Source organism: Sminthopsis crassicaudata, chromosome 3 (assembly GCF_048593235.1).
Source record: "Sminthopsis crassicaudata isolate SCR6 chromosome 3, ASM4859323v1, whole genome shotgun sequence".
In the NCBI taxonomy this organism is placed as follows: Eukaryota; Metazoa; Chordata; class Mammalia; order Dasyuromorphia; family Dasyuridae; genus Sminthopsis; species Sminthopsis crassicaudata.
The window spans coordinates 56,828,051-56,841,362 of record NC_133619.1 but is presented as its reverse complement, the minus strand read 5'-3'; the positions used below and the strand labels follow the sequence as shown (position 1 = coordinate 56,841,362).

At 33.3% G+C, this 13,312-nt stretch overlaps 1 protein-coding gene across 5 annotated transcripts in view; it reads right to left on the bottom strand.

The window, feature by feature from the left end:
- The window catches only part of DOCK10 (dedicator of cytokinesis 10), a 325,083-nt gene that overhangs the window by 193,494 nt on the left and 118,277 nt on the right, over window positions 1-13,312 (bottom strand). For 2 of the 5 annotated variants that reach the window (XM_074298585.1, XM_074298582.1), the window contains exon 1: window positions 10,974-11,201. The exons of 2 other annotated variants lie outside the window; for them this stretch is intronic. In XM_074298585.1, coding sequence (XP_074154686.1) covers window positions 10,974-11,198 — 225 coding nt within the window. In that variant the 5' untranslated portion in view covers window positions 11,199-11,201. Of the gene's footprint in view, window positions 1-10,973; window positions 11,202-13,312 lie in introns of those variants that run through there. One more of the 5 variants, XM_074298581.1, reaches the window with a different exon arrangement.

Here is a 13,312-nt window from a genome sequence, read left to right as displayed (position 1 = left end):
CAAGTAATAAATTCTATTTTTAATTTTTTAAAAGATAGGGGAGTACAGAGAATGAGTAACAAGTAGTTTTCTTTAAGTGAGAACAAAAGCTTAAGTCAGTAAAAAGGAAAGCTCAATTAGGAATTCATCTATTAATGTTCTATTTATAATTCTAAAGAGAATGAAATCATTTATTAAGTCAGAAAGACACTTTGCCTTGATCACAACTATGATTTGCCACTTCAAAGTGAACTGTTCTTCACTGTGTGAAAAAACTGACTTGAGTTTAGGACCCTTTGAGGAAGCTGATAGAATTGATATTTACATCTGACTTTATATCTAATTATAATCAAATTATCTTTGACTTATGGAAACAATGCTTCTAATGACAGCAGTTATGGCTAGTTCAAAATGCAAATGATTAGACCTAAATATAAGTGAAATCTTAATTAATGAATATGCAAATTGTTCTTCCCTGTTGGTCCTTAAGTCTAGGGAGTGTCCTACAAGAAAAGTAAAAAAAAAAACTTGGAATTGACAAATAAGAAAGTGGTTATTTATACTAGAAAAGAATTATTCACATCATGTAACAAGTCACTGCAAGACCCTTTAAAGTAGTGAGCTTTAGGCAGTTCTCAAATGAAAAAAGACCTCACAGAAATACAAGCATAACCTCCCCCCAACATACACATAAGCACAACCAAGCTACCTTATAAATTCTTACTCAAAATGGCAGGATGGATTTCCAGAAGGATAATCCTAAAGGGATAGGTTTATAGTACTTGTAAATGAGCTCTCTATTCCTATGCTTTCTATCAACAATTAATGAGAGCTAATTAGCCTTTTTCCTCCAAAACTATGGGGGTGTGTGTGAAAGATTGTCAGGGAAGACTTTCTATAAGAGGTAGTTTATGAACTCTAGAAGAAGCTAGGGATTGTAGAGGCCAGAATCTTCAGACAAAGGAGAAGGGATGCAGGATTGTAGGATGAAAAACAACCAACCCACCCTCTCCCTAGTAGTTTTGAATCCAGTAAATGTGGGTTCTAGTACTGACATTATCTCTTACCATTATGTGAGATTCATTTCATTATTGTGGGACTACAGGTTCCTTGTTGATTAAATTATGGGTTTAGACAAAAATAGATTTCCTAGACCCTTCCCAGCTCTAACATTTTATGAGCCTATGAATCTGAAGTATAGATGAGAATATATCTCCTAAGACGAAGTTTATTCCATAGAAAAATTAATATTAATACCATTTAAACTGTTTAATTCACACAGATCTACAAAGTTCAGCAGATATTCTCATCTGAGCTACTACTGCATAGGCAGGGGTTCTTAACCTTGGGACTTGTTTGCAATATGTTGATAAATGCATTTCATTGTAGCTAGTTTTCTGGTATTTGATTTTATGCATTTAAAACCATTATTCTGAGAAGGGGTCCATAATCTTTACCACATTGCCAAAGAATGACTATGACACAAAAAAGGATAAAAACCCTAGCACAGAAGAAAAATTAAATTGTGATTAGATTAGAAATATTGGCTTTAAGGATAGTAGTATAAAGAATAATATTTTTATTTTTAAATCTTAAACTTGACACATTATTTTTAAGGCCTGGCACATGTGAACTTTCGAAATTACCTTTTTAAAGAAATCATGGAAATTGGTCAAAGGATATAATCAAGTGGTTATCAGCCAAAGTAATCAACAATATCTACTATTCTGTTGAGCAATTTAAAACTATGCTGAAAAGACTATATAGGCACGTATACTTTTTGACAAAGTAATACAACTACTAGGTCTGTATCTCCCAAAAAAGTAAAAAACAAAAAGGAAAGGGACGTATATGCACAAAAATATTAATAGCTGTTCTCTTAGTGGTAGCAAAAAAATTGGAAAAAGGCTATTCATCAAATGAATAATGGCTAAACAAGTTGTCATATATAATTTTGATGAAATACTATATTATACTACAAGAAATGATGAGCAAGATGCTTTCAGAAAAGCCTGAAGAGACTTACATAAACTGATGTATAGTGAAATAAGCAGAATTAGAAGAATGTTGTAAACAATAATAGTAATATTGAACAATGATCAATTGTGAATGATTTGGCTAATCTCAGCATTACAATGATCCAAGACAATTCTAAAAGACTTATAAAAAATGCTGTCCACCTCCAGAAAAAGAACTGATAAAAGTCTGAATGCATATTGAAGTATACTTCATTTAAAACTTTCTTTTTATTTTTATCTCTGTTTTCCTTTGTAATATGACTAATGGGAAAATAAAAGAGAAATAAATCACATTTCATATCTTTAACCTTTTTATTTAACTAAAAATGTTTAGGAGATTATAATAGCCTTTTAGGAATTACATTGATGCAGGATTTTAATCAGCTTGCATTCAGATCCCTTCAGTCTTTTGAGAGAAATGAAATTCAGGCAGTCATTCTCCCTTTTCATTCGTTCCCTTTTCAATCTAAAATGTCTTAGGGTAGGACACAATTTAAAAATTGATACATGCACTAGTAAAATAACAACATGTAGTGTCCAGACTATCTCTTGGGAGGATCTCAGGACCAGCCTTGATCTTAGTGGAGGAGTGCAGGAGGCAAGAGAGCCACCAGGAGGATGGTCAAAGATGGAATGTCTCATTTCTAGTCCTCTCAGCTCTTAAATACCTTAGTATGATTACATCATTATAGCACAGTATGTATGTGTGAACTAGAGAACCATTACATCATCATACTAAGTACTAAGTCTATATGTGAACTAGAGAACCACATTTTCATCAATTCCACTGAGTTAACACATTGTTATAAGTATCCTTGTTTCAAGTAGACTTCTTCAGTATACTTCAAGTATACTTCTCCAGAGTTTGGCTCTCTACAACAACCCCCTTTATTTTCTTTAAGTAAATATGAAAATGTTTAGAAATCTTGATTTGTGACAACTGGCATATTTCAAAAGTAGGTTTTTTAGCTCTAGAAAACTAGTCTTCATCAAGCAATGATGGACAGCTCCCATTATTCTAATTGATGCAATACTTTTATCTTTTGTTTTTGTAAGAATGTTTATTGGATTTACACAATTTAAGAATATTAATTTAAAGAATTCATCCTGGGAATCACTCCCACTCTGCATGGAAAATATCCTTTTCAGCTGGCTCTTGTTTCACTCAATTTAGTTCTTCATAGTTGAAAGAGATCTCAGTACCATTCGGTCCAATCTGTACTATATAAGAATCCACTCTACAATAGAGGTAACATGTAGTCATCAGCCTTTGCTTGAAACCCTCTAGTTATCTCCCCAAGCATTGAGAATGAGTGGAAGTGCTATTTGAGTCCTTTAAATTCAATGTCTTGGATGAAAGCTCATCTTACCTGATCCCAATTATGGATCTAGTTGGAGAGACCAATATGCTACTATTAAATTAATTTTCCACTTTTGAATAGCTTATCTATTTATTGTCACAATTAAGGTGAAAGGAACTACAAGGGAATGGATCTACATTCAATGTTTCCATTCCTGTGATAGAAGGGTTAGATAAGGAAGTGGTATTATATTACTTTCTGAGCAATTCTTGCATCATATGTATCATGAGACATAAGACACCTTTACCCAAATTGTATTCACTCTGTAAATAAATTCCCAGTTTTAAAGTTATTTCTTTTCAACTAAGACATTGTTACCAACAGAGCTAGTAAAAATGTATGTAAGATAAAAGGAGTTGGAAAGAGTGATGAGAGAATATATTATTAAAGATTAATGTATCACATTAGCTCCTCATCTGGGAGAAGGATCCTGAGGAAAGGGGAAGTTTTTTCTGGCAGTGAAAGATCTGATATTTGAGATTCTTTCTAGACTTGTGTAGCGCACTTTGAGTTAGATAGTTTATGATGCTAAGAGTCAAAATATGCACACTTCAGGAAAGTCCTTGGAGATGAGGACAGTACCTGTATAAGGGAGACTGATCTGAATTAAAAATTTTAAGCTCTCTGCTCCAGTTTTCTTTTCTGTAAAATAAGGGGGTTATACTTGATGGAATTAAAGGTCCTTTCATCACTTAATCTATAATCCTATAGGAGATATTTCTTTCCATTCCTCTTCTCCATTAAAAAATACAACACCAAATCTTCAAAATAGGATAAAATCAATCTATTATTTTCATTGTTCTCTTCCCTTCTAGAAAAAATCTGTCTACACTTATCACTGGGCCTTCCTGTCCTTTCTCTTACTCCTCAACCTTTTGACTTTCTACTTTGCCTGAACAGAAAATGCTCTCTCCACAACTGGCAAGAATCGATTATTTGTTAGATCTGATGATCTTATCTCATTCCTCTTTGACTTGAGTCAAAGAGTGGTACTTTTAAGTACCACTGTCTTAGAAACTATTTTCTATGGACTTTGGTGACATTTTTCTCCCCCCAGTTCTCTTATCTATCTGATAGCTCTTTCTAATCTTCTTTGCTGGCTTATCATCCTTAGCCCATCATATAAATGTGAGTGTTCCCCAATGTTCTACCCTGGTCCTACTTCTCTTTTTCTATATTCTTTCTTTTGATAACCTCTTCACGGGTATAAAATTATCATCTTTATGCAGATGATTTTCAGATTGACTTATTCAGCCTCAACCAAAAGTTTAGGTCAATCTAAGCTAAGATTCCATCCCATGACATTAACTATATATTGAATATTTCAAACTAGATTTCCTGAGGATATAGCAAATTTAACATGTCTAAAAGAGAATACATTATTTTCCCCCTCTCTGTCTTGCTCCAAACCTACCTTCTACTGAACCTACCAGTTGCTATTGAAGATACTATCTTTTCAGCCTCCAAGTTTGTAATTTTGATGCCATCTTCATTTCTTTTCATTCCTTTGTCCAATATATCCAATCAGTAGCTAAATCCACACCTGCCTTACCACCATTACTTGCATCTTCCTTTTCTCACTACTTTTGGACTAATACCTTAGTCCAGGCCCTTATCACTTTTTGCCTGAATTAAGGCAACTGCCTCTTCATTAGTCATTCTTTTCAAGTACCTTCCAATTTTAATCCATCCTCCACACAGCTTCCAAATAATTTTCCTTGAGCACAGGTTCCCATGTTAACCACATCATAAATTGCTATCTGTCCTATATTTTATAGTTTAGTGGAAATGGTCATGCTGTTCCTAAGATATGACACTCCATCTCCCATTTTCATACTGTCCATATGCTTATAACAAATTCCTTCTACCTCTCTGCTTCATAAAATCCTTTTCTTTCTTCAATATGCATATCAAGAACCATCATTTTTCTACATGAAAACTTTCTTGACCTTCTGACTGTAATGACTCACCTCCTAACTATCTTTCATATACTTAATATGTAACTGTTCTATTTTATTCATTTTCACTATACTTATATAAGCACTTGTTTCCCCTGTTAAAATGTAACCTCTCTGAGAGTATGGATTGTTTCTTATCCATTTTTACATGTCTAACACCTAGCAAATAGTAGTCACTTAAAAATACTTAACTGATTGATTAATCCTTTAATTCTACATTCTAATTTACTACTTTAATTGGTAAGGGCAGGATCTGGTAAGAGGTAATAGAGAAAGAATTGGAATATCCAAAAGAAAGAACTTTAGATGAATCTGAAAACTGCCAGTGAAGTAACTATCCCCATCCCCCCAGAGTATACTTTGAGTTTCTTAATTGGTTTCACCCACAGTCACCAAGGATGGATAAAGGATTCTCTTTACACTTTGCTTGTTTGGTTTTGCAATTTCTCTCTTCCATGAGTCATTCAAAGCCAGCCTATCAGCATGTATGAACTACATGGTGAGCAAGCTCAGAGTATATAATAAACATAGGTAAGCATAATAGGCATATATCCATATTCAAAAGGTTAGTTTTGCCAAGATAAACAGATATCCTTTCTTTTTTGAGCTTACCTCCCAAGGCAGCCATTCCCTGCGCCCCCCCCCTTAGCCCAAGTTTTTGAGAAAAACCTATATTTCAATTGGCTGTATTCAAATAACTACTGAATCACATGAAAAATGTTATCTCAGCCCTGATACTGGGTTTGATCTTATATATTTTTAACATCTTAATATGTTTTATTTCTGTATTAAGGAAAATTATTTGATCATAATTGGCCCATCATAATTGGCCCACAAGCATTTACTAAATGCCTATTACATTCTGCTAATTAAATGCCTACTTTTTAAAAAATGTTTTTGTTAAAGCCTTTTATTTTCAAAACATATATATGAATAATTTTCAACATTCACTCTTGCAAAACCTTGTTTTCCAAATTTTTTCCCTCTCTTCTTTCTACCCTTTTCCTAGATGGCAAGTAATCCAATATATGTTAAACATATGCAATTCTTCTATACATTATATTCAATTTTTAAATTCTATTTGTTTAAGTTGTCATCCAATCCATCTAGTCTGCTGATCCTCCAAGCCTTCTAGTTTTATAAAATCTACTTGCTTAATTTCTCTCACGTTTTCAGTCCATTCTTCTAATCAATTTTATCCCTCACTCGTTCATGTTTTATGTTATTTAACATTTGTTGTTTTATCACCTTATCAGACCCAAAATACTATTACAATTTTTGTTTCCTATCAATCAACAAATCATCAACTTACATTTCAGAGTCCAAACTTACATTAGCACATTTTGCTTTTTTATATTACGAAAGAATACAATTAGAGTACACAGACAAAAATCTCTGAGCTCTCTTTTAGTTTCAATATTTGAGGTTTGAATGGAGAGGGGGAGGCTAGTTCCCACAAGATGAAAGAAAAGGAAAATGAAATTATTGGCAGAAGTATAACGAGACATTTTTTTGCCTGGGCAAGATCCACAAAGTGTGCTCTTACAAGGGAGGTAAAAGATAGCTATCAGGTTGTTAGGAAGCCAGACAGTGTTGGAGAAGGTATGTCATGATGGGCTGGAAAGGGGGAAAAAGGGGAAAATTTACAATCTGGTAACTTATTTTTAATTCAATATGCTTATAAACTAGACTATGCTTTAATATTTCTACTCAAAAAGACTAGAAAAGCTATTAATTTCTTCTAAATTTGTTGTTCTAATGCAAAGTCCTTGTCACCATACTATAATTAGAGGTCTGGTGGGAGAAACAATAGTAGCACAACACAAGATGAAATGTATCTCCATACACACATACATATATATATATGTATATATATACATATGCACACATATAGTGTGTGTGTGTGTGTGTGTGTGTGTGTGTGTGTGTGTGTGTGTGTGTGTGTGTGTGTGGGTGTGTATGAATAGCCATTTAGTGGCTATGGACACAATACCCAATTTTATTTCTTTGAAGCATTGGCAAGGTGTGCACTAGAGGGGAAAGGTAGAAATTTGAGTACCTCCAGCTTTCAAAATACTCTAAAATCCTTTAAATTAATGACTTCTAGGTATAACAACCTCATAAAGCATTGTATTTACATTTTAATGAAAACTTATTTTAAATTTTTGATGAATATTTTATAGATTTTGTAATTTATCAACTTCTTTGATTTTGTCTTTTGAATGAGGGTTAGGAATGACATTCTACTTACTTGTTTTCAATATGGCAAATGACTAATGACTACTTCAGCAAACAAAGAAACAAAAAGAAATTATTAGTAAAAGATATTAAGGAAAGTCTTTCTAATGGATAATGTTACCAAGGGACTTTATTTTCTACAGATCTCTTTTAACTGACTTTTAATTTAATTGATTTTCAATTGACTTGGCAAACCACTTGCTAAAGTAGATGGGCATACATATGATTTTCAGCATCACCCATGTGAAAGTCAGATTACTGTAATAATAAACTCCCAAAGCAATTTTAACACATGCCAACAGGGTAATATTTCTAAATGTAAAGTGCTTATGAAGAAAGCAAAAAGGCCAGATTGTTAAGGGCATTTTATGAAGTATACAGATATACTTGTTTGGTTTCAAAGCTCTCTTTGGGGGGAAGGGCACAATGGATGGAGGATCCTTGACAACTATGACTTGGCAGCAAAGCTTCTTATAAAATGAAGATTGGTTTTTAGCGAGTGACTGATATTTGCAGCATGAAAGATCTTACAAATGGCTGACTTGGAACAAGGACAACTTTGGTTAAAAAAATCAATATGGCTATTTTTTAAAAAGGTATATACAGTAAGTTACATCTAAATAATGAATATTTTTACAAAAATACAACATGCAACAAACAGCTGAAAAGAAAATAGTTTTTATATGTTCATTTTTAGGTTGAGCAATCAGTTGCTAAAAATTCTGCCAACTGCCTAATTTCCATCTCTGACATATCCTAGGCCTGACTCTTAAATCATTTTAGTTGTGCATCAAATTTATGCAAGCTCACGGAAGTCCATTCAGATATTAATGTCATCCAAAATGAACCAGTTTAGGTTTAGACTGCCCCAAAGAGTCCTGAGAGGTTGGCATTTATTTTAGCTTCCTTCTAGTACCAGAAATTCAAATGAGCTCATATGGATGAGGAAGAAAATTGGGTGTATTCTCTTTCCCCAAACTTAATCAACCCCACTTCTCAATTAAGCTTCTTGGATCAAGAAGCTACAAGACTTATAGCACAATACCAAAGACATATTCAGAACTGTATTTGGTACAGAAAACGACTAAAATTTGGAATTGTATGTGGAGGGGTCAGTGCTTTATGGCCCAAAGACTTTAATCATAGGATTCATCTAAATGAAAACTACTATTTTTTTGCCATATACCTATACTTCCCAGATAGTAATATGGAATTCTAATAATATTTATATAATGTTTATGTATTAACAATGCTCTCATTCTATCTTAGTACTGGTATGAGTGTGGTAAAATAGATGGAGTAAGCATTATTATTCTTATTATTGTTAATAATAATTGTCATTATTATTATCATCCCCATCATGCCTCAATACTTCAAGGATTTATGATTATCAAGGCAGACAGTATATCTATCATTTATAAAATAAATCTTTGAGAAGGGGCTGACACACCCCTAGTTAGTGTCATAAAAAGCATATAAACCTGGATTCCTGATTACAATGCCAACATACAAATCATTATATCATTGGCTCCAAGGGGTTGAATGCATAAACTAAAGTCACTGTATTATAAGTATAAAGAATAGAAATTATTAATAGGGGTAATAATTACTGACATTTATTTAGTACATATTTCATTTTACCAAAGAAGGGGATGCTCTGTTTGGTACAGGTTGGACTAGTTGATCTCTGAGTTTGCTTCCAACTGAGATCTATGATTCTGAATAAATGAAATGACAAATTTTTCTGCCACTATTGTCTACTTTAGATTTACATAAATAAATCTATAGCTCACTTACTGTTTGCCCATTCTCACAACCAGGGGAATAAGGAAATCCAAATGGTCAGGTATTAGAATCTCCAAACTCAACTCAGAAGAAAATGCCAAATCAGTGATGTAAAGATTAACTTAAATTTCTAATTATATAGATTTAAAATGACTCAAGTCATCATTATGCTGATAGAAACAAAAGAAACAAAAGCCCTAACACTAGACTTCCAATAGACAGGAAATAAGATTGAGTCATGATCACTGCACATCTCAATTATAAAATATTGAATGGAAGAGATAAAAATTTTAAAAATAAGAAAACCAAGTTGAGGAATCCAACATTTTTGTTTTCCCCTAAGGATTAACCACCTACCAAGGGAGCACCATGATAGTATCTTCCTTTCCTTTCCTTTACCAAAAATGTGAATGTGTTTAGAAATGCAGTTATAATTATATCACTACTACCCCAGAAATGAGAAGGAAATATAGAAGTGGGAGATTAGGGCACTTCTCTTAGAGCACTACTCCTGTGTTGTAGTTAAAAAATGGTCATCAGTTTTTTTGCTTTTTTTTTTCTTTTTTTAACCTGATAGCCTGTAATAGAGTTGAGGCCATATATTTAAGAAACTGACTTATTCTTTAATAATAAACTTTCTATGCTCAAGACCATCCTGGGCATAAAATGTTATATTTGCCATTTTAAAACCAAAATCAAACTCTTAATTCTTTAGTTAGAAAGAACTAAAAAAAAAATCACAACTGGATTAAGTCACTGAATGTTCTTCTACAAATGGTCTTTCATCTAAGCAATGAACCCTTAAAGATGTCCTGGCAATTGGCTCAGACTTAACTGGCAAATGTCTGTAAGATACAAAGTCTTGAAGATTACATAAAAAGTAAAGGTTTACTCGATGAGTATTTTTTAAAAAGTAAAGTTAATTACCATTTATGAAACTTTTCAGAAGAAAATTCTTAAAAAAATGAAAATTTAATAGCTATAATAGCCTTATCTGACACAAAACAAAACATATAGCCTTTCAAACTTTCCAAGGGGAATCGAATTTCTATTGTTCCTTACTTTTCAGAAGATAGCTTAAAGTAAACTGAATCAAATCCTTCTTTAGATTTTCTTTCTGGGGTAAGTTTTCTAGGCATCCATAAAGTAAATGACTCAATAAGGTGAATTATCAGGTAAAATTTTAAAATAGCACAAAAATTTATCCTCTGGAATCAAAGATTATTGTTTATAAAATACTTCTGAAAAGAAAAATAATATTTTGATTTTAAAGTAAGCAGATATAAAATTCAAATGTATTTATGTTCTAAGAAAATGAAATTTATCATTCTGTAGAAAGTTCTGTTCTCTCTATATGAATAAAATGTAAGAATCAACTTTGAGAAGGATATATACACTTTCAAAAGAATACCAAAAAATATATTTGATTTTTCCATGCATCTTTCTCTGATCTATGGGAGGTTTTTGCCAATTTTTCATGTCATAGCACCTGTTCTGAAGCTATCATTCACGGTACCAAATTGATTCTTTGTAATAATTCTTAAATAATCCTATAGATCACTCCAGAGAAGCTTTCTTAGCCCCCTCCCCATAACTGAAGAGAATACAGAAAAAAATAAAATGCAGATACATACAGAATTAAATCTGTGAATTTCCCCTTGATTTGTTCTCCTCACGGTTCGCCTCTTTTTCCACAAGTCACCAGGATCCTTTTTAAAAACTTTTACCCGAAAGCTCATTATACCAGTGGAAATTTGAGCATCCAAGTACCTAAAATTCAGTTCTTTTAAAGGTTTCCTTTCAGAAGTTTCAACAGGCTGAACAAATCTTTCTTTACTTGTAAAAAGGGAAATGCACATGCTACATGAAGAGCAACTGAACAGAAAGGAAAAGTACCCATCAAAAGTCAGTTTCCTGTGAGTAACAGCCAGCTGGGAAGAAGCTAGTGCTTCTCCCTCCCTCTCTCCGTCCCTCCCTCCTTGTGCCCCTCCCTCCTTTCTCTTTCTTTCTCTCTCCTTTCTTCCTTCTTTCCCTTCTTCCCTCTCTCCCTTCATCCCTTCATCTCCCTCTCTCTCTCTCTCTCTCTCTCTCTCTCTCTCTCTCTCTCTCTCTCTCTCTCTCTCTCTCTCTCTCTCTCTCTCTCTCTCTCTCCCCATCATATGCCCATTCTAATCATCTGTTTGACGTAAAGAACAAGCAACAACATAAGATCCTATGCATCCTTGATGTTTCAGAGAACAAATCATAATTAAAATAAAATATGATTTAAATATACACAAAGCATGATCAAGAAAATTTAATGGAAGATATGATTAAATTTCAAATGAATTCTATGTCCTGTCACCAACTCAAACAATTAGTTAACACAATGGATAGAGTTCTGGTCCTGGAGTAATGGAAAGCTGAATCTCAGATACTTGTTTTCCTTATGAACCTGGGCTAATAATATGATCCTGTTGGCTTCAATTTTCTCATCTGTAAAAGGGGATTAATAATTTCACTTCCTCCCAGAGTTGTTGTGAGGATCAAATGAAGTCATATGTAAGGCAATTAGCACATCATATAGCACATGGTACTACATAAATGTTAGTAATTATTATTATTATTATCATGAATCACTTTTATTATATTTAAAATCACAAGTCTGATGAACTCGGACTATAGGAGCACAGATTTAAAGCTGGAAGAAAGAGATAGATGGATAGATAGACAGACAGATGTAAATGTAGTCATCATCTATGTATGAAACTTCTCTCTACATGATTTTCAAAGTAATTTTTAATTAAACATTTGCTTAAACAAATATAGATTAAAAGTATGGCTGCTTTCTTTCCTCTCAATCTCTTCTTATCCTTTCACAATTTGGCTTCTGTCCTTACCATTACACTGACACTAATGATCTCTTAGTTGCCAAATCCAATTGTCTTTGCTCTATCCTCATTCTTTATCTATATGATTTCGCTTGATCTCATCAGTTCCTATGGATTTAATTGTCAAGTTTATCTTGATTTTCAGATCTACCTACTCTGCTCCAAACTCTCTGCTGACCTCTGTTCTTGCATTTCCAACTGCCTTTCAGCCATCTCAAACTTGATGTCCAGGAGCCATATGAATTTAATATATTCAAAATGTAACTTATTATCTTTCCTCATATATTCCCTATTACTTTAGATGGAAATACCATACTCCCCACCCTTAGGCTCACAACCTAGAAGAAATCCTGGATTCCTTATTCTCTATATCCTATCAATTTCACCTTGTATTATCTCTCAAATACTATTCTTCTCTGACATTGCCTCTAATGAAGACCCTTATCACTACACATGTAGACTATTACCATAGTCTGATGCTGGGTCTGCGTGCCTCAAATCTTTTCCTGTTCCAATCCATCCTCCATTGGTCAATTTTCCTATATGCAGATTTGATTATGTCACCCCTCCACCCAAGCAATGCCAGTTGACTTCAGGATAAAATGCAAAACTCTCTGGTATTCAAAGTCCTTTATAACTTATCCCTCTTCCTTTCCATTCTTCTTATACCTTATTTACCATAATGTATTTGATGCAATGATACTAGTTTCTTGGATGTTCCCTAAAAAAGATTTCTTTTTGGCTCTGGGAATTTTCTCTGGCATGTTCCATTGTTGGAATGCTTTCCCTCTTCTGTTCTGTCTACTGACCTCTTTGGCTTCCTTTAAGTTCCAATTAAAATGTTATCTTTTAGTGGAAATCTTTCTACACCTCCCCTTAATTTTAGCACCTTCTCTCTGTTCTTTATGACCTATTTGTCTTGTACATAATTTGCTTTGTATATATTTTTGTTTGCATACCCCCCACATTAGAAGCTCTTTGAGGGCAGGGATTATCTTTTGTATCTCTACCACTTATTATTATTATTATTATTATTATTTCCTGACAATAACTGAAATAAATCACGCCACTGGAAGAATACTAGGAAAAAACCAAGCAGGGGA